This window comes from Theobroma umbraticum, unplaced genomic scaffold (assembly GCF_002168275.2).
Source record: "Theobroma umbraticum cultivar Fairchild unplaced genomic scaffold, ASM216827v3 scaffold_44.0, whole genome shotgun sequence".
Taxonomy (NCBI): domain Eukaryota; kingdom Viridiplantae; phylum Streptophyta; class Magnoliopsida; order Malvales; family Malvaceae; genus Theobroma; species Theobroma umbraticum.
Window position 1 is genome coordinate 9,748,174 of NW_018397255.1, and position 22,111 is coordinate 9,770,284.

A 22,111-nucleotide genomic window follows, 5' to 3' on the forward strand; every position below is an offset into this window, starting at 1 on the left:
AGAAAAGTGCTTTAAATAATCTTAGTAAAACGGTTTAGTTTTGAAAAGAAAAAAGAAAAAGAAAAAAGGAAAGCCACATCAGCACTGTTTGACATGTAAGTACCATGTTAGTATCATTAACAGTCAATTAAGAAGGAGTTACTTATGAAAACTCAATTACACAATGTCAAAATACATAGACTAAATTAATCAAAGTTTGAGCAAGTGAACTAAATTAAACAAATCGTTATAGTATAGATACTTTTAGGATACCTTGACTTTTTTTTTTTTTAATGTATGGGAGGTACATGGAAGAGCGGAGAATCCTTAATCTCTTTCTCTGTAAAGATATAAATTACTAGGCCAAAACTGAGTTATTAAATATTGATAAAAGCCACTAAAAGGCAAGAAGAATTGCACTCAAATTACAACAGAAATCAAAAAGAAAAAGAAGTTACACAAACTGACCTGCATAAAGTCGTTCACTATAAATATAGAAATGAAAACTATCATTCTTAATATATAGTAAGACATATGAATTAAATGCTATAGCCTACCAGCATATAAAGCTTGTAGACAAAAATCAATGGGAAAACTTAGCTAAAAGACCAGGAATGAGATGGTCGGAGATGATTTTGTTTGTTTTCTCTGTAGGATGGAAAGCATCCCAAAATACATATTTATTTGCATCACTACATGTAAATGGGTTATACTGACTGCATAGGTAACTCATTTCAAAAGTCCCTGTTGAACAACAAGCCAGACCAGTCACCTCAAACCCTGCAAATAAAATTTTACGAAATTTCAGTTATTTAGAGTGTGATGAGGGGGCAGAAATGCATGGTTCATTTGACTGACAAGAGGAAAGTTGAAATTTTTGAAACAAGGAAAAAAATGAAAAACAGAAGCAGAATGAAGAGAATCCTAAGGATATGCTTCATGCAGAAGAAGGTGAAACCCTATTGTTCATCGACTAAGACGAATGGGTGGGTGGGTGGATGTCTCTTCCCCCTCACTTTTTAGAATTCTTATTTTGACCGATTTATGTTGGTAAAAATCTAGTTTATTTTATTTAATTCTTAAATACTTTTCAAATTTAATTTTCAAAAAAATAAAATAAAATACTTTTCAAAGTTCTTAAAACGAGAAGTGTTCATGGGGAGGGTCGAGTCAAGATAAGTTTACTTCACATTGTTCAAAATCCAAACCCGCTCATTTACGTTATATTTATTATAAAAATGTTAGAAATAATTTTAAAATTTTATTATAAATTTCACAAGCAACGTTTTATATGTTTGTCATGTGTTTCATTTATTTACTTATTTTTTGAAAAAGATATTTTAGTAGTTAATATTAAGATTTCGAGTTTGAATCTTGTAATGGACAAAGTGAGACTTATGGGACGAGGGAAAGTTTAGCTTAAACAAGAAAGTCAACATAGAATTATAAAGCTAATGGTATATATTAATGGCATAATGCTTAAAAAATACATAATTATTTTAAAAAAATTAAATAAACTGTTATTTTTTTATTGGGTTCAATAAAGTTTTAGTATTTTTATTTTGAATTAATTAAATTCATATAACTAATAATTAATTTAATTAAAATAATATCTATCATTTTATACTACTGCTTACATATCATAATAGATGACGATGTAACATTTTCATGTAGTATGATGACTTGATCATGTGGTCAATTTCACTATCCACATCAGTTTTACATGAATATAAAATGATAAGTAACATTTTGACTAATGATAATTAGTTAACTATCAGTTATAAAAATTTATTTAATTTAAAATAAAAATAAAAATATTTGATTAAATATAATAAAAAATAAAACTTATTTAAATTTTTTTGTAATCGTGCAAGGGTTTTATTGAATATTATGCCTATATTAATTGAAAACATATCAAACATATGATTAAAACCACATGCAAAGTTTAAAAATTCTATTGTTAATGTATAAAATGATACTCTAAAACACAAACTAACTCACTTTTTTTTTTTTTGGCTCTTTAGGTGTGGAAGTCAAAAAGGAGTATGAGCGTTTATATGGCAGGGATATAAAAAGCCAAAATTTATATAGAAAATGCATTGGACTTATAAATTTAAAGTATTGACAAAAAGCCAAAAATGAATTCATTGATCTAAAGCTTTAAGTTTTATTTATTTATTTATTTGTTTGTTTTCTATGCATGCGTAAATTCTAGAGGTCTCAAATGGGTGACTATGGTTAGAATTGAATTGGTGAATTAAATTCTAAAGCTCCCTAAATTTATGAGCTTTAATTTTCCTCCACTTAATTTCTATCAAAATAAATAGCCTCATTTCTATGTCTCTGCCCCTTCACCAACCTCTATTACAACAATTAAATGATTGGAAAGTTGTAGTCATTTCTCACCACAATAAATGCAATTCTAATTTGAGCTATAGCTCCTAGAGATTTAAACTCAAATGGAATTAGGATTCAACTGAGATGTATGCTTCTAAAAGCATAAAACATATGTAATGATCAAGCCATCGTGTTAAATTGTGAATCCCCATTTGCAGGTTGCTGAATGATTCGATTCAGTAGTCAGAGAGCTGTTGGCTTGTTGCCCATTTAACACTCATTAAAAGCTCTCACCAGTTTCTCAGAAGGCCACTGTTCCTACGTGCTTGTTCATTGGTGTGGGTGTAATGATTGTAGCAGATAACGTAGGGTTTAGCACCGCCAAATTATTTTTTATATATGCATCGAGTTTTCGTAGTTGTAAAATCAATTCAATGATCCTAGTTCTTTTAACTCAAAAATTATTATGTTTGAAATTAACATTTTTAATAAATTATGTGAAATTCGGGCTGAGGTTAATCACTATGATCTGATATCTTAAAGTAGAGATGCAGAAATAAGCTAAAAGCAAGAGAAATATAGTCTAGCAAGAACCTTTTCCCTGATATGCTTCCCGACAATATACAGCACTCAACTAGGAAAAAACTTGTTTCAATTAATATGCAAAATGCTTGAAGTGAATTGTACTGTAAAGTGGTCCTGTCCACTAATCTTTTTCTCAACATTTTACAAGATGAAGTGAGAAATAGAAAAAGTGTAGAGAAAAGACTTTATACGTACCGAATAGAGAAGGCCTTTTAATGATTTGATAGAAAATGTCATATGCGGGTGCAGACACCATTCGCATTCCAGGAAGGTCTCTGTTCAGTTTTGCCACCAACCCCTCCAATTTCCTGTTGAATCCTAAAGCCACATTGTTGTATTCGTCTACACAATCATTTTGACCCAGGACATTCGTGGCCCTCTCCAATGGCAAACACCCCATTGGAGGAAGGCCGGTGATGGACAATTTCCGAACTCCTAGACCGTGGAGCTCCCTGATGAAATTTTCACCAAGTCTCAGTAGGAAATCCTGGAATTGTCTCACTGAGAACTGAGATCTTCGGGTGGGAAAAATGTAGTAGTTTTCTAGGAAATCGTTTGTCCCTAAGCTCATCAGGTACAAGGCCTCACTCAGAATTTGATTCGCCTTCTTCTTACCGACATAGGCTCTCAGTTTTTGCTGGTATTCCTTATAGTACTCTAATTCCTTCCATAGTGGTATCACATTCTGCACAGTAGGTGAATTAAGATACTCAGACAGCAATGTCAAAGTTGGAAACGGGAAAGGGAAAAAAAGGGAGGAGAAGAAGAAAGAACATAAAAAGTGATCGAACTACATGTCAGTAACTCTATATCTGGGCCTTACTAGCACTTTGGAGGTTGCATTGTCGTAGCCAGTTCCAGCAGAGGCAAAGCAAACTCCAGTGGCAAAGTCCGATATAGTGTAAGCTGGATCCAAGTAGGCTGGTATAGCTGGCTTGAGCCCAAAAGCCTCGGAGATGAAATCAGGAGGGATTCGGCCATTGCAGAAGCGCCCAGTGGGATGACCACCATAAAAATCACGACCATAAGGCTTAAAATTGCTCTTCAGGAGCGTCGGAATCACGTTATTGTTTCCTGAATCGACGGAGGAGTCTCCAAAAACTATGATCGCCGGAACTTGGGCTCTGGCTGAAGTGAAAACTATCAGTGATAAAGATACGAAAAGCCATGTAACACGCGTGTAAGGCATTTCCAGACTTGCGTATTTCATCACAACTTTCACTTCACCTACTCTGCAAGCAGAGAGGCTTAGAAACAGAACTGAAAGTATGAACCAAGTTTTTGACAAATAGAATTACGAGTGGCAAATTAAACAATTGAGTTGGTTTAGGAAGAAGTTTTGTTGTTTAATATAAAGGGGCCGGTTTGGTGGGAGTTTTAATTGAAAGATGAATATATCTACCTGCGCCTACCTATGCCATCGGTGCAGGGAGGGGCTAACTAGGAGCTGGCATGACCAAATGGTTGGCACCTTGCAGTAAAGAAAACTCCTTTAGTAGTATTCCTTTATGGAAAATATTAAAGACTCAAAATACAAGAAATATCAAGGATCCGATCGGAAGGAATTTTATTACTAGTCTCCAAAGAGTGATTCTCAATAATTGAACATGAAATATCAATAGCTTGAATGGATATAGAACTTGCGGCAGCATGTTTTATTGAGGGCAAAGTATAATTTGGTCAATCATTGTTATTGCTAAGACAAGTAACAAAAAATATGTTTGTTACGGTAGGACTATTAGAAAGTTGTATTAACTAGCTACGTATATATAAACTAACATATCTACGAATGGAATTATTTTTTTTTAATGATCGTATCTCTGTCCTAATAAATCTCTATCTCAACTTTTCGTTACTAAATTAGATGAAGCTATCTTATGGTTTATTATTTACTTCTTTGACCAAAACTAAGTTGACCTTAATAACCATCAGCTATAGTATTAATAATTGCTATAAAAGTAATGTAGTTAATTAAGGCTACATCCACAACAACTATAAAGTTTCTCTCCCTATGCTTGATGCCTATTATTCAACTTTAACATATGATTCGCTGTGCCTTTCTTTTCAATTTGCTTTTCGGTTTTAAAAGTAAAATATTTTGTTCAATTAGATATAAAAGAATTTTTCTGAATAACTAATTAAAAATTAAATTTTTTATTTATATGAATATTTGGGAACATATTCAGTTATATTTTTTTGTTAATGTGAATCCGTTATAAAGCTCTTGATGCAACTCCATACAAGGAACCAAACAGAAAAATGGCAATGAAAGGGTGATTTGCTTTTCCATAAAGTTATATTACCTGGCTACGTATATGTAAATTAACATATCCACAAACGGAATTATCTCTCCCTAATTATCAATCTCTGCCCTAATAAATCCCTATCTCAACTTTTTGTTACCGAAGTAGATGAAACCACCTTATGGTTTATTATTCACTTCTTTCATCAAAACTAAGTTGACCTTAATAGCTGATAAGTCTATGTTATAGAATTATTTTGTCACATTTTGAGTATTAAATTAATTAAGTTCTTAAATTTAGTTTAGAAATTAGATATTTTTATTTATTTGTCTTAGTTTAGTAAATCATGTTTGATTGATTTAATTTAAATTATGTTATTTTAGTTTGATGATAATTTGTTTTTAGTTTAGTTATTATTGAGTTAATTTGTTGCTTTTGTAGGTATGCAAATGAAAATGGCTTCAATTGTTAAAGAGTGCATAAAAGGTCCATGCTTCTCTTGCATATGTTCTAGTATTTTGAGCATAACTCTTATTTTAGAATTCCAATTAACAAGATTCTTGAATCATTGAAAAGTTAAGAGATAGAGTTACAACTTTTACTTACCATTTTATCTAATTCAACTTGAAAGAAGGAGAAAATTACATCACAAGTTGAAGTAGTGCAACAAAGGACACAAGATAAGACAGAATAGTGGGCGTCATGGCCATGGATGCATGGGCACCACGATGCCATGAAGAGAAGTGCACGGGGCTAACAAGACAGAGAGCTCGGCACTGTGGTGCTAGGGAGGTGGCGTCACAGTGCCAACACGATATCTCGAGCAACAATTGATTTTAAGCGGGATTCTAAGCCTGATTTTAAAGAACCTTTAGACCACTTGAAGGCAACAATTCAGATAGATTTTTTTTTAAAGAAAAATAGCCATCAAGCAAGCAACAAACTAAGGAAAAACTTTTAAAGATTGAAGATCAAAGACTTGACAAATTTTAGTTTTATTTTTTTATTTTTTTCTTCTCATACTTTTTTTGTTTTATGTGAGGAACTAAATTTCTTATCTAGAATTGCAATTGAACCCAATATGTAGATTGAATTTTTAATACTTTTTCTTGCTTATGATTCATAGTGTTTAAATTATTTATTTCAATCTTGTGATTAATGTGTCTGATTGCTTGATCACCGATTAGATTGATAGGTTAACTTAAACAGAACTGAAAAAGGCGCTTAGTGTAAGCCTTGGATGAAATAGCAAATGCTCAATTTCAATTACATGAGATGATTGATTTGATTTGTGCGTAAGGTTAGAATACACTTAAATGTTATATGTAGCAATAATTAAAGTTTAAACTTAATAAGTCTTTCTTAATTGCAATTTGTATAGGAATATAGTAGATTAGTTAAGAAAATATTTTTATAAGAACATCAGAAAAGACTTATAAATAAATTAAAACTCTAAGTTAACAACTTAGCTATTTAGTAAATAAAGAGAAAGTAGAAGAGATTCAAGTGAAGTGTTAAGGGAATATTATAGTTATAGACTTTGTTTGATTGATTTTTATTGTTTAAATTGCTATTCTTGTTAGTAGTTTTAGTTGCTTAGTTTTCAGTAGTTTTAAAAATTGATTATTTGCTTATGATTGAGTTGTGTTAATTTTAGTACTTAGTAAAATTTTGGTACAATTTTTTGTGAAAATGATGCTTTATTTTTCATTGTATTACTTGTTAACGATACATGCGCTTGTGTAGTAAATTCGGCAATAATAACCATCATTTATAATATTAATAATTGCTATTAAAGTATTGTAGATAACTAAGGCTATATCCACAACAACTATAAAGTTTCTCTCCCTAAGCTTGATGCTTATTATTCAACTTTAACATATGATTTGTTGTGCCTTTTTTCAATATGCTTTTCGGTTTTAAAAGCAAATATATTATTCAATTAGATACAAAAGCATTTTTTTGAGCAATTAATTAAAAATTAAGTTTTTTATTTGTATGAATATTTGGGAACATATTCAACTATATTTTTTCTTTACTGTGAATCAATTATTAGCTATTTGTTATTTTTTAAGGTAATATAATTTGTTTTTATTAGCTATATGCACATGCTCTTAGTTAAAAAGAAGCATGTGAAGTTCTCACAAAACCCACATTAATAACAAATGGTCTGTGACACAAGCATATGTAAAGAGCACATGCCATTAGTTAAATAGAGACATTAGCCAATGCTATTAGTTAAATGAAGACATGTGCAAGTATGTGCTCTGTGTCAATGAAAATTTAGGTTTGCTCTGATATCACTTGTTATAGACTCATATTTTCAACTTAAAAAATATATCTGATAGGTGGAAAAAGAAACTTATTTATAAACCCAAGACCCACCTCATCTCCTACTTATGTGGGATTCGTGATACTCTGCATATGCTTGCAGTTGAATGATAGTTATGTTACTTATAAATAGTTGCATAAGTTAAGGTTATTATTAAAAATTAAATTTTTATTATATGAAAATTTTAGGAGTATATTCAACCATATTTTTTCCTTAATGTGCATCCATTGTTTTATTTATTTTTTTATTTATATTGAAAAGCATGTGCATCCATTATTAGCTATTTGTTATATTTTAAGCAAATATAATTTGTTTTTGTTACCTATCACTTAATTAAATAGAGGCATTATCAAGGTGTTATAAACCCGCACATCAGTAAAACATGGAATAAGTCTTGAACTAATAAGTAAGACCTTTTATTCATTTAATAAACATGTTTTTTGGGTTGAAAACATATGAGCCCATGACACAAGCATATGCAAAGAGCATATGTACATTTTCATATCAAAAGACATGCTTATTAAATGGAGGAAGGCCCTTATTCATAAACCTAAGACCCATCTTATCTTTTATTAATATGAGATCTGTGACACTTTGCACATACTTGCAGTTAAATGATAATTACTTTACTTGTAAATAGTTGCATCAATTAATGTTATTACTATGATGCTTTCTTTAGCATCTTAAATTTTTTCTTTCCTTTATCAAAGATCTTTAATTACTGTTTTTCCTCCATCATTTCGATCATCATGGATTGGCAGTAATTAACCCTAAACTCATTGCAAAAAACTATACTTCATGGAGACAATCCTCTTTGCTAGCCTTATCAATAAGAAATTAAGCTAGATTTATTGATGGAATGATCAAAGAACGAATTGTCACTGATGAGTTGTACATGACATGGACGATGTGCAATAATCTCATTGTTGCTTAGCTTCTCGAATCTATTTCTCCTCAAATTGTTGCTACTGTTTTCTACATTGAATTTAGCCGATCAAATTAGGGAGACTTTAAAGAAAAGGTTTCTCAACAAAATGACTCTCGAATCTACAATCTACAATAATCATTATCAAACATTAGACAAGGTACTAAATCTATTGATTCATACTTCAAAATATTAAATGCTATTTGGAAGAGTTGAGAAACTTCATGCCTTTACCCTAATGTAGTTGTGGAAATTGCAATCCATTGTGTTTTTCAGAAGTTTGTTGATCAAAGTGCTAAGGATGATATTTTTAGATTTTTGAATGGTCTTAATGAGTCATTTGTTGGTGTAAGATCTCAAGTGTTGAAACCATTTCCAAGTCTGGATAAGGTTTACAATCTAGTTGTTAGGAAGAATCATAGAAGGATATTCACTTGCAAACTCAATCTGTCCTGAAGAAATCAACTATAGCCAATTTTTCAATTGGGAAAAAGAAGAATAAGAATGATATGACTAGTTCTCACTGTGAAAAACTAGGACATGAGAAGGAAAAATATTATAAAATAATCAATTTCCACCTGATTTTAAATCACTAAAGGAAGGAATGATCCTAAGAAATTTGTTAATAGTTAAAAACATTATGGCCAATGTACAATCTGATGAACATGAGGAATATGCTAATACCTTGTCTCAATTGTCTCTGACAAATAGTCAAATATCAAAAACCCATGGTCTTTATCAATAAGCAAGAATATGACACTGGCGATGACCTATCTTCTTCAAATCTACCTTCTTCAAGTAATAGTGGTATGAATCCTCACTCACACAAAACATCTATTGTCAATTCAAAAGTAGTAAGTAAACTTATCAAGCCTTTTTGTTTCATTTTACATAGCTCACTATTTGATGAATCACTTAATATTAATGTTCATACATTTTATCAACATACCTTTTATGCATTTGATCAACATTCCTAGATTGTAGATACAGGTGCATTTGATCATAAAGCTTGTTTATTAAATTACTTTTATTTCATTCATACCAGTAAAAGATGTATTTGTACAGATGCCAAATAAAACTAGGGCCATTGTCACACACATTGCAAACGTTAAATTGCCAACAAATTTGATTTTGCATGGTGCTTTTGATGTGCCTAGTTTTAATTATAATCTAGTATAAGTATGTAAACTCATTGAAACAAAATTATATCATTCAATTTTTACTAATAATGACTGCATTTTGGAAGTGAACCACAAAACCGCTTTTAAGGATTATAATCTAGTCTGGCATTCCATGGCCAGATCTGATCACGAGGTGGTCAGCTTGTGTAAGGGAGCGTCGATGGCAAGCTTGAGAGAAAGGAAAAGAGTGAAAAAAAATTTATTTTAGACATTTAACATTTAGGCATTAACCGTATTTATACATCTTGGTTAAAGTGTTCATTTTGAAAATTAATAGATCCATATGTAATTATGGTCAAAATTAAGAAAGTAAATGTATTTTACTCTATATGAATATATATATATATATATATATATATATAATTCGGCCAAAGCCTAAATCCGTACAATCTAAATAAATGGCAAGTTAGCCTTTTAACTTTTGGAGTTAAATTGGATGCCTCTGCATATAGATTGGTCCCCTAACATTAATTTGACAAGGACGTCCGCTCAAAATTTTGTATAAGTTTTGGAACAGAGTTTTAGGAGTAATTTGACCATGAGTCATTTTCTTCATTGACACTGTATTTAATTGAAAGCAAAGAAAAGGAGAGAAAAGAAATAATAGTAAGAAGATACGATAGTATTTGACCCCAACTTTTCACGGTTTAAACTTTTAATTAAGTTGTCCTGATATTTGCTTTTTATTATTAAATTGTTGTACCTTCACTATGAATTTGGTCAATGCAAATTTTGGGTTGGCTTAAATGATAAAGGTGCAGTAAGTTTTGGGTGGAAATATTTAATTTCAAGCCTACAAATATTGTTAATGTAGGACATTAAATCATTAATACTATCTCGATTATGGAGATATTTTTTCGTTAACAGGACATTGACAGATACCAATATTTTCAACAATTTATTCAAAAAATAAAAAATATTAGATTTTGTAATAGGTTTAGTTTTTCTATCATAAGAATATGCAAATTCCCTTTTTCCCTTTTTGTCCATTTTCCTATTTTATTATATATATATATTGTGAGAAATGTAGTTGTAAATGAGAACTGAGAATCCATTACTGATAATATAGAGCAAAGAAAAGTAGGAAACGAGATGAAGGGGTGGGGTGGTTTTGTTTCCTTATCTCAAAAGTAGAAATAAATGATACCTAAAAATCTGTTTGGATATAAATGGTGAGACAGCTCCGTTGATGTCTAACGGTAAGTTGCTGGATACTAGAGTTGAGTAAAAATGGGTCGAATTGAATGATATGATCAATTTAAATGAAATTTGGATAAAATAATTTAATTTGATTGGTCTATTTGGTTTTTGATCCAAAAATTTTAATTCTATAAAGTAGAAATAAGTGACATTTAAAAATCTAGTTTGGATATAGATGGTGACACAGTTGTGTTGATGTCCAATGGTAGGTAGCTGAAAACTAAAGGTGAGGAAAAATGGGTCGAATTGAATGATCCAACCGATTTAAATGAAATTTAGGTAAAGCAATTTGGTTTGATTGATCCATTCAATTTTTGATCTAAAAACTTCAGTACTATAAAGTAGAAATAAGTGATGTCTAAAAATTTGGTTTTCATATAGATGGTGACGTGGATGTGTTGTTATCCAAGGATAAGTAACTGAAAACTAAGGATGAATCAAAATAGGTCAAATCGAATGATGTGATCGATTTAAATAAAATTCAGTTATTCTGTTATTTGTCGATAAAAAATTATCAAATTAAATTATCGAAAAATCAAACTTAATATTATATATATGTATTACTTAGTTGAATATTATGATTTATGTATGTTTAATTTTTTTTTGTTTATGCTGGTTTGCATTAATTTATTTATCTTTTGATTATTTGTATATTTAATAATTATAAATAAAATTTATAAATTTAAATATTATAATTTACAAAAGACACAAATAACAAAATTTTGATTCTTTTAATCCATATTCTTAAATTCAATCTATTTGATCAATTTTTAATAAAATATCAATCTATTCAGTTCGAACCCACCATTTGGTCACTCGGTTAAAAACCCAAAACAGAAGTTATGCATATTTGTCAGTTGTCTTCCTCAAGAAAAGAGAAAGAAGAAGTAGAAATCTGCAAACTTTTCTGTGTACTGTTTAGACTTTAGAGAGAGACATGAGGCAGTTGCAAATATTTAAGGCCCTGGTTGGGACTGGGACTATGACAGACTAAATTAAGATGTCTAATGCATTAAATGCTCCTCAAGAAAGAAAAAGGCTGCCTTTGGTGCCCAACCATGTACCGTGTGAAACTACAGTTGTGACAACATTTTTTAATTTGAAATATTTATTCCATGTTCTGAGTTTTCACTTCTTTCACTTCAATTCAATCAGCTACTCAGCTTTTGTCGGGTTTTTCCCTGTTCATGACTTCATGGGATGGGCGGCCCATATCGACTTGCAAAGCCCAACTTATATTCGCCTCAGTTGTCATATTTTTCGACTTACCTTGCTTGATGGTTGCTATATTAAGTTTTAATATTCTCCAGGACCAGGGCCGTGAGTCCATGTTTGAGTTATACATCAGCCTTGTCGGCCCAAAGATCGCTGTTTGTCCGTTCTCATTTTAATGTACTGCCGAAGAGTGCTGCAGCCTGCACTGCCCTTCTGCTTCCGTGGCATGTCTTCGCAACTCTTTTCATAATAGAAAAACGCTTCTGATACAGAAGATAGCGATGTTGTTGGCAGCGATTCGGTGTATGAAAATAAAGAGTAGTATTTGTTTGAAGAGCCCATCGAGGAAATATTTATGGGTTTCAAGCAGATCCGTAATTGGCAGAGCGGCCAAAGAAGAGGAGCTAAGAATATTCATTGTTGCAGGAGAGGTTAGTGGAGATACCATTGGTTCGCGTCTTATGGCTTCCTTAAAGAAGCTCTCTCCTGTTCCTATCCGTTTCTCTGGTGTAGGCGGGTAAGCATTTTAGCTATTTATTATTACCTTTACATTTTTCCTGGTATAGTTTCTTTTATAACCTCCAACTGCTAGAACTTTAAACTACAACTCGGAAGTCATATGCTAATGGAAGAGAATTACTTCTGATTGCCATTATGAAGCTCAAGGCCACGAGTCTTTGTACTTTTAGCTTTAGCTTGATAAAAAATATACGTATGGGGTTTAATCTATTTTGTACTCTAAGGAAGCGAGTTATAAAAGAATTTAAAAGGAAAGGGAGCATGTGAATGACTCACGAAAGGTGTTTAAATTGTTTAATCCTTTGTATCGGTTTTAGTAAGATAATAAAGAAAATTGAAAAAAAAGAGTATGTCCTTATATGAAGTAACTAGGTAAGTTGGCACAATTACTTTGATGCAAGTAATTTGAATTCTGATGGGGTTTATTCTAAAGCAATGCCTCTGTATCTATAAGGTCCATGATGTCCAAGCAAGGTTTGAAAACTTTGTTTCCCATGGACAATATTGCGGTAATGGGGATCTGGGAGTTATTGCCACACCTCTATAATTTCAGAGTAAGTAGTTTGAAACCAATGTAATTGAACCTCTACTATAAGACTATGCAATGAAATAATGGATGGACCTTTGGGATTTAATGAAATCTCAGGTAAAGTTGAAGGAAACTGTGGAGGCTGCATTCATGTTCCAGCCTCATGTGGTTGTGACAGTGGACTCCAAGGGATTCTCTTTCCGTCTCCTTAAGCAGTTACGGGGTAATATTACCAACCTCTTGGAGTTAGGATCAATATTTACATATTTACATATTGCCTGTACAATAATATGAGGCCGGAACATAGGGAATGCTTTTTGCAGCTAGATACAATCAGCAAGGGCTAGATGGTCCAGTACACTTTCATTATGTATCACCATCATTCTGGGCATGGAAAGGGGGTGCAGAAAGACTCAAAGGCCTAACTGAATTTGTGGATCATGTGTTGTGTATACTTCCGAATGAGGAAGCAGGTTGTCAATCAAAAGGACTGGCTGCAACCTTTGTTGGTCACCCCATTCTGGAAGATGTTTTAGAACTAAACATGGTATCATTTCATCTTCCACTGTTGTGATGTGTATTGGTATCATTTCATCTTCTTATAAAATGTTGTACTTGTGGGTTAGTTCAGTTTCCTAAACTTTATTGACAGTTCAAGCTTTTATCCCTATCATTTTTCTTCAAAATAGTTTTTATTTTATAAGAGTTTTTTTTTTTTGTGCCTAAGCATATGTGTATTTATGGTTATTTAAGCATTAACACAGAAGAAATATTTATGTTTAGGGAAAGGAAACCGCATTGCATGAGTGGAAGATTACAGGAAATGGTGAAGATTTTCGAAAAAGATATGCCATACCTTCAGGTAATATGAAGACGAGCATCATGAAGTTATAGAAATTCAGCAGCTTTTTATTTCTCTTATATAGTGTAACCTTTGATTTCTACCTTGATGGTGATAGTGAACTCTATCATTAGAGAATGATTCACTCCCTGAAGAATGGAGGTTGCTCCATTGGAGATTTACTCTTTCAGTTCAAGTTGTGTCACTTTTATATTTTTTATCAGTATGAATCCTTCTCTCTGAACTTCTAGAATGTGCACCTTCCTTTTTTCCTTTACCAGTCTGATATTTACAACACCTATGATCTAACCTAAGGTCCAACTCTCTGGTTATACTGTTTTTATAATCATTCTGTGGTAGTTCTTCTTTTAAAGCTGCTGGGATCAATGAAAACCTGAAAAAGTTCACTGGAATGTATCAGAAATTGGATTCTGTTTATATTAATTTCTTTTTTGTGTGCATGTGTTTATGTGTGTCTCTGCAGGGCATATATACTTATCTATGGTCTGTTTTTTCTTATTCAATATTGAAAAAAAAAACTTGCCTAATGCATAATTACTTGAATTTTAAAGGAGCGACAGTCATTACCTTGCTACCTGGAAGCAGATTACAAGAGGTCACTAGAATGCTTCCCATCTTTTCAAACACAATGAAACTTTTAAAAGACTCTTTTCCTGAGTTGGTGACAGTCATCCATGTGGCACCGAATCAGCTAGTGGACAACTTCATTACTAGAGCCATTCATAAGTGGCCTGTGCCTGCTATATTGATTCCAGGAGGAATCCCGCACCTGAAATATGATGCATTCAATGTAAGTCCTTCCATAGTTCACTTTATATGTCAATCGTTGATTGTGATTCAGTGAGATATTCACAACCACATCGACTTAAGGGTACTCAGTTGTAATGTATATTGGATTGCATGTGGAATGAGTTTACTACACAACTGAATGGAAGATTTAACATGTTTTTGCCTCGTCACTTAGCTTTCATGAACTCCAGATTGTATTTCAATAAAATTGTCATAATTTAATAGTTTATTTGGTTGAATGTGAGCTGAAAGTATCTCCATTATGTTTGATCTATGAATTGCGGTGGATGCATAGGAAAAAAGAATATGTTTTCTTGTAACTTAGCTTTCCAGTATCATTAGTTAATTCAGTACAATAAAACGTGGGTGGTTTTTTTCTTGCAAAAACTGGTCAAAGGAATTCATGTTGTTGTTTTGATTATCTTTTGATACTGTATGGGTGGTTAATTTCCCTGTAAAATATCAATAAGGCTTGAATGAGATTATTAAGAAGATTTAGTTTTGATGTTAGTTATTGCAGATTGTGTATTATTGATTAATATTTTGGCAAGTAAACTTCGTTTTAACTTTCAAGCTCCGGATTAGGAGTGGGCTTATATGGATTTTAGCCGTCAGACTACTCCAACTATAGATATTGAAAAGTAAAATTAATTGCCTCCAGGTTCAAGCATTTACTTATTCAATTTCTACTTGAATTTTGGGCATTTTATACTATTATAGCTTCAATTGTTACTCATGTAAATTGTAATAGTAGAAGTGGTGTGGCCTTATTTGTTTACTGAACCTAATGATAATATGGATATACTGAGTTAATAGGTATATCTGGACTTTGATCCTGGAAAGAAAGCTTTTGTGCCCAAGTAATTTAAATTTCACGGACTTGAAAGCTATTATATTGTAACTTTATTAGTTTCTTGCAGGCAAGCCGAGTTGCCTTATGTACTTCAGGAACTGTTGCTATGGAGTTGCAGCTTGCAAGGTTACCTTGTTTAGTTACGTATCGAGCCCATTTCCTTACTGAATGGGTGATTCGGTACAAAGCAAAGAAACCATACGTCTCACTTCCCAATATCCTTCTGGATTCACCTGTTATTCCTGAAGCTCTATTTCAAGCATGTACGCCCACAAAACTAGCATCCTTGCTCAAGTAAGAATTTTTATGCTACACACATGGATTATACTTTGCAAATTCTAACTTGTAATCGAGCAAAATTTAAAAAGTGTTTATTTTAGTATTGAGATTAATGCCATCTTTTGATATTTTCAGTGTCAATAAAATGCAGCGTCATGATTCTTAACTTGGTGAACTTGACCTGAAGATTTGACTCTTTGCAGGGAATTAATGAACAATATAGTACTCCAACAGCAACAAGTTGTGGCTGCTGAGAAGGTCATGGAACTTATATGCCCTTCAAACAGAACCGTAAATAACTTGCAACAGCAGGGAATGAGGTGGAGACCTCCCATTTATACTCCAAGTATGATTGCAGCATCCACCATTCTTAGCTATGCGCAGAGATGACAGCTAGCACAACAAACGTCATACGTTCAAATATTGCTAATTGTTTGAAATTGTAATGAGAATCAATGAACTTGCATCATCCAACTGCACAATTTGTTTGTCTTGGTATTTTGCTGTGGCTGAAACTTTACCATACAGTGGATTAGTGAAGTAAATACAATTATGGCAAATTTAGGCCATACGCAATGCTATACTAGAACTGAATGTTTTTCTAAGTTGGTGTTTATATTGCATTGTATGAGCAATTAAAAATACATCTTTCTAAATTTATTTAAGTCATTGGAAAATTGAACCAAGAGTCAATTAGGGACGTCAAGGTCTAATTCAACTAAATGATTCAATACATTATGATAAATTCATTTTGGTTACAAAAATCGTTTTGCCCCCTGGCTTAAAGTTTAGAGTTGGGCACATCATGATGTATCAGATCTCCTGATTCTCACATATCAAAGGAAAAAATGCACAAATCCTCCAGCTTGATTCTAATGTTGTAATAGTCAAATCCACTGGTACTAGGTTCCTTTTGTGAAATTGCCTCAAACTCGGTTTCTGCACTCTTCAGTATAAGTTGCAAGACTTAATAAATCTCTTTAAAAATTTCCCCCACATTTTGGGCGATGAGATAGATAGATCTAATTTTGTGGGTGTTGCAATGGTGAAGCAACAGCATTAGTCCAAGTGTTAAACTTGTTACGATGCTTGGAACTGTAAGCTTAAAATTTGCTCAGTCTACCTTAAGACCAGCTCAACTTCACTCGAACAATATCACCAAGGCCACAAACTCATATTATTCCTTATAATAGTAAACTAAAGCTTCCTTTAAATCTCCACTGTTGCATTCCCATTCATAAGCAAACGCAAAAGAAACAGACGAACACTCTGTATTCACCACAATCCATCAACAGTACAGATTCAGGGAGAATTAATTACTTCTTTTGAGCATCCAGAGAAGCAATGGCCATATCCAGAGGAATGATTGTTTTCTGCTTCATGACGCTTGTGGTCTGCTCCTTCTTGGTTAAAGCTGGCAAAGCTGATAATAGTGCTGAAGAATGTGCTCGTGCACATCCGGACGACAGCCAACGGTGCGGCGATAATTTGGAAGACGATGACGATTTCGATGATACTTTCAAGGTTGTCAAAGACATGAAGGCATCGTCCGAGATGATTGTAGTTGGACATTAACATCATGCATGCTGCTGCAGAACTCATTAACATCTTCCAAGCTTTTGAAGCTCCCATGGTTCTAAGATCTTCGGTTGGCACCCTTAGTTTACCAGTGTTCCATTCCTTGTTGTTTTTTGTTTTCTGTTGTTTGGAAGAGTTTCTACATTTGCATTCCTGCTTTCATGCTGTTTGCTTTCTTATTCATCTATCATAAACTGTACTGCTGAGTTCTATTTTGATCACGTCTTTGTGTCCTGTTCTCATTTATAAAGACTTCAGCAGCATGTGAACTTGGTTTCTTCTGAAGCTATTGGTTAATGGAGTTGTTAATTATTTAACAATAAAAATAAAAATAAAAATAAAAATAAAATTGTCCACTTATTTACTCAAACGATGTAAGTTTCAGATGAATCCAAGATGCTCTCATATCACTGGAATCCAATTTACTGATATATAGATATATAACTAGCATAATATTTATATTACACTTCTCCATTTAGGATTGGACATTAAGTCCAAGCACGAATAGATTTGGTTCCAATTTTATATTAATAATTTTTAAAATATATTTTTAAATAAAAAATTAAATTTATAGATATGTTTGTGTTTTTATTTAAATTTGACTCTTTCTACTAATAATAATTATTATTATTATTGAACCCATAATAACTCTTCTCTCTTCTCTCTCTCCTGATTTTCTAGGTGCCAACAAAATTTTAAATAATATAATAGAAAATATTAAAAATGTCTTGAGCATTAAAATATGAAAAATAAAAAAGAAAAAAATCAAAGAAGTCACATGTCAACCAACTATTGGTTATGATTCCGGACCGTTGTACGTTACAGTATCACTAATTTTGGTAGGAAACACCAGCTCGCTTGTTTGTATAAACTCAGCAGCTTTGCCCGTGAAACCCCCAAATTCATCTATCAATTATCATCTAAATCCACCAAATATTCCCAAATCGCATTCGCTCAGCAACAAATCCAAGCTCTGTTTTGTGCTTCCCTTTCACCGGTTCTCGTCATTGGCTTTGCAAGATCCCCAAATCTAGCTATCTCTCACTCTCAGGTTTGCTTTCTCCTCCTTTCTTAAGAATTAATCGGATAGGATGATGATGATGATGATCGATTTCGGCTCTTTTTCTCATACCCATGCTTACTCAGCTGCCATTTGATTTCTAGTGTTTCTTCTTGTTTTTAGCTATGTAATCTAATTGTGTTCAATACTTGACTTTTATGTGTATATTTACCATCATTGTCAGTGTGCTTAATTACTTGAGTTTTATTATATCTGTGTTTACAATAATGGTTAGTAATGGATGAAGAGCGTCACCCTAAACGTGTCTTGCAGTCAAAGTATTCTTTAGGAACTAGGAACAAGGAAAACAGTCACTTCTCATCTGGGTGATTGACTGCTGTTATCAGAATGCTTTATAATTGATAAACTTCTAGGAGAGTCAAGGAATCTAGAAGCACATTATTTATAAACTGAATCTCCCAAGGTATCGAAAGGCCTTCCGTATTAGCAGGAAAATAATATGCATTTATGTTTTTCTCTAGGAAAGAGAGAAAAGGAGAAGAGGTGAAGTGGGGGTGCATGTACGGCCATTGTGTAGGCTTAGCTTGGTTAAAATGATGAGTTCTTTATTGTTAGGATTAGCATTTGTTTGAAACTCCGAACTTCTGAGATGGGCTTTTGACCCATGAGGCTGAGAGATGAGCAATTTGCAGCAGATAGGACTCTGGTTGACTAAGAAAACAATGAGGACTGGAATACAAACAGCAAGAAGAAGCCAAAAAGTAGTAGTATACATAGTGTTCCTCTTTTATTTCCAAAATGTTGAATGGTTATGGGAGCTCCATAATTTTGCAAGGCGGAGGTGCCCCATTGGTAGGCCATATTTTTATCCTATTATGATGCTTAAAGAAGCGCATCTGGTTTACTACTAGTAAATGACAGGGAAAAATGCTTGAATTTTAGGTTGCTTTCATTAATCAATTCAGTTTATATAGTCAATATTAATGCATTGCATGCATTTCTCTGTTATGTTTGTTTAATCTGGGGTTGGCTTTCTTTGCAGTAACAGTGATAATGGATCTGTCGTTGAGCATGAGTATGAACCGCTTTTGCATGCCGGGTGTGCTTGCACTCTGTGGAATGAATGATGCAGAGACTAAACCAGTTTTGTTGTGCTCGTGCAATGACAACACTGTCGTGAATACAATTCTCCATGTTCCAGTTAGGTTTTGTTAAAAGCTTTGTTATCTCCACAAGTTCCTTTTGGATATTGATTAATGAAAATTTATCTTGTGTGTGTGTTCCAGGTTCACAGAGAGAGGCAGGTTATATCCAAAACGAGAAGTTAGAGTGATTCATATGATTCATAGAGGGCCTTTTCTCCTTTTCTTCACAGGGGATGGAAGTGGGTCGATAACTGTTTGGAAGTGGTTGTAGAAGCCCTTGAATAATGATAAGTCATGTCTTTACATACATATGCTGTTCTGCAAAATAATGGGCGACTATTCCTATTCTTGAGCAAAACTCTTGTACTGGCTGTAGCCAATCAGATCCATTTCATTCATTCATTCAATGGAATAGAATTATTTTGTTTTGTTTCATAGCGATTTTTGTCTTCTTTTTTTTAAAAAATTACATGGTATGTGATATTCTGATCGATTGCCATAAGTCTTGTAACCTATCATAAATAAATAAATACAATTGGTTAAAGATGTTTTGCACCCAAGTCCACAAGTTTGGTACAAATTGCAATGCAGAGCATTAGCTGAATATTGAAATGTAGAAAGTTGCATATCAGCGTATTTGTAATGGGCATGCATTCTAATGGACAAAATAAGATATTAGCTCTAAATCTCATGAAACTAAATTAAAATTATGTAAAATTGTAAAAAGTAGCCCACCTTAAAAATCAAAACATCACGGAAACTTACCCACCAAGTTAAGAAAAGAGAAAAAAGTGAAAATATGGAAGAAGGGAAAGATAAAGATAAGCAAATGGTCGATTTGGTAAATTTGATTACAAAATTTTTAAAACAGAAATAATTAAATTAAAATTTTTAGTTAATCAAATCAATCGTGCTATATGTTATAATTGATTAACTGATAACTGAATTATATCAATTAATTCAGTTAGGTATCGAATTAACTAAAAATTTTTAGTCTCATTTGTGTCCTTGTGCACTTGAGCCCAATTTTCTTAATTTAATTTTTTTGCATACTATTTTAAAAAAATTCTTAAATTATTTATGAAATTTTAAATAAATTGTTATTAGTTTATTATATTCAATTAAATCATTATACTTTTATTTTAAATGAAATAAGTTTTTATAACAATTGATTTATTTAGTCAAAATATTATTTGTCATTTTATATCACGTGATGTTGACGTTACATGCTAATATGTCATATGGATGATGACATGACACGTTTTATTACATTCAATCAAATTTTTATATTTTTATTTTGAATCCAATAAGTTCTCATAAGTAACAGTTTACTTAGTCAAAATATTACCTGTCATTCTATGTCATATGACACTAACATAATTTGTTAACATGTCATATGAATGATGGTATGACATGTTAATATGAAACAATAATATAACTATATGATATTTTTCACATCCCATATTAGCATCGTGTGATATAAAAATAAACAAGTGACATTTTGAAATCATCTATATGATAATTCATAAGATATAAGTTGCTTCAATTTCGCTCCGTATGATCATCTAGCATGATCAAGCCCCAATAGGCTTAAGTGGGTGAGAGAGGAGTGGGGGTGAAAGTGAGGGGGGATGGAGATGAAAGAGGCTTTTCTGGGGAGCTACCAAGCAAATTCAAGTTAAGGGTGGGAATTCTGTGGAAATCTTGTAAATGCATTTAATGTGCGGTACTTTTAAAGGTTGTGGATGAAGGGAAAGGGGGTTATGTAGAATGAAAAATAATGTTGGTTTTAGGGGGAAGCATGATATGAGGGAAAGGGGTAAGCTTAGTATAAATAATGGGGAGATTATAGTAACCAGAAAATGAAAAGATATCAAATAAGTATAGGACATAGGAAAGGGAAAAAAAAGAGAAAATGAAGAGTGTAAAGAAAAGAAAAAGAAAAATGAACACAAAATGAAAAAAAGGAAAAAACCAAAAGAGAAAAGGTGAGGTCTATTAGCAAGCCCCTACTATTAAATAGGGAGATCACTTGGAGAAGGTCGTTGTGATGTGTGGACACCATTTTTGTGAGAAATTGTCTTTTTGATGGTGGGATCGACTTGGTTAAGATCAAGGATCTACGTTACTTTGGGGTACTTAGAGGTATGGTTTGACTCTAGATACTATGTTTAGAATTGACTTGCTGAATGGGGGCATATTCTTGAACCTCTTTCCGCTACTTTGTTAGGCTAGATGTGCATTTGCTACAGCTTTCATAAGGAACTATATGTACCTACTCAGCATTGCAATTACGAGGGCAGGAATTGAGGGACGAATGAGGGGTTTATGGTTGCAAGGCAATGTGTTGCGTGACAAGTGTTATATTAAGCACTCTGAGGAGGTTTCTTTTGAAGGTTTTGGCCAATTGGGTTGGTGAACTTGACAAGGAGGGAAGGGAAACAAAAAAGCACCTGCGTCTGAAGCTCATTGTCCTTTTTGAATCTCTACTGCGATGCTTGGGTAGCTTTATATAAATCATTGATGAAGTGAAGAATCC

General features: G+C 32.7%; 2 protein-coding genes and 1 long non-coding RNA gene across 4 annotated transcripts; 2 read left to right on the forward strand and 1 right to left on the reverse strand.

Annotated features, from left to right (window-relative positions):
* Window positions 1–334: 334 nt before the first annotated feature.
* LOC110409828 (GDSL esterase/lipase At2g04570-like) lies at window positions 335–4,243 on the reverse strand. Its single transcript, XM_021419308.2, has 3 exons — window positions 3,725–4,243; window positions 3,097–3,586; window positions 335–759 (listed from the first exon to the last, which is right to left on the reverse strand). Exons 1-3 carry the CDS (start codon window positions 4,109–4,111, stop codon window positions 563–565), a joined length of 1,074 nt encoding a protein of 357 aa, XP_021274983.1. The 5' UTR covers window positions 4,112–4,243; the 3' UTR covers window positions 335–562.
* Window positions 4,244–12,185: 7,942 nt separating this feature from the next.
* Window positions 12,186–16,404, forward strand: LPXB (lipid-A-disaccharide synthase B). 2 transcript variants are annotated; one of them, XM_021418219.2, is made up of 8 exons: window positions 12,186–12,514; window positions 12,971–13,070; window positions 13,163–13,268; window positions 13,519–13,592; window positions 13,829–13,907; window positions 14,459–14,697; window positions 15,617–15,843; window positions 16,032–16,404. In XM_021418219.2, exons 1-8 carry the CDS (start codon window positions 12,279–12,281, stop codon window positions 16,216–16,218), a joined length of 1,248 nt encoding a protein of 415 aa, XP_021273894.1. In that variant the 5' UTR covers window positions 12,186–12,278; the 3' UTR covers window positions 16,219–16,404. The 2 variants fall into 2 exon arrangements, with proteins under 2 accessions (XP_021273894.1, XP_021273893.1); XM_021418218.2 differs by having other exon boundaries at window positions 12,208–12,514; window positions 13,369–13,592.
* A 1,841-nt stretch (window positions 16,405–18,245) lies between these two features.
* LOC110409693 (uncharacterized) lies at window positions 18,246–20,005 on the forward strand. The gene is made up of 3 exons (XR_002444598.1): window positions 18,246–18,457; window positions 19,470–19,627; window positions 19,714–20,005. It is a non-coding gene; the product is annotated as an uncharacterized LOC110409693 (long non-coding RNA).
* The last annotated feature ends 2,106 nt before the right edge of the window (window positions 20,006–22,111 follow it).

Bases quoted from the DNA above. Each gene is read 5' to 3' on its own strand.
- LOC110409828 (XM_021419308.2), bottom strand. From the start codon at position 4,111: ATGAAATACGCAAGTCTGGAAATGCCTTACACGCGTGTTACATGGCTT. The intron at 3,587-3,724 runs GTAAGGCCCAGA...CCTACTGTGCAG, and splicing joins ATGCAACCTCCAAAGTGCTA to AATGTGATACCACTATGGAA. The intron at 760-3,096 runs GTACGTATAAAG...TTTTATTTGCAG, and splicing joins TAAAAGGCCTTCTCTATTCG to GGTTTGAGGTGACTGGTCTG.
- LPXB (XM_021418218.2), top strand. From the start codon at position 12,279: ATGTTGTTGGCAGCGATTCGGTGTATGAAAATAAAGAGTAGTATTTGT. The intron at 12,515-12,970 runs GTAAGCATTTTA...TGTATCTATAAG, and splicing joins CGTTTCTCTGGTGTAGGCGG to GTCCATGATGTCCAAGCAAG. The intron at 15,844-16,031 runs GTAAGAATTTTT...GACTCTTTGCAG, and splicing joins AAACTAGCATCCTTGCTCAA to GGAATTAATGAACAATATAG.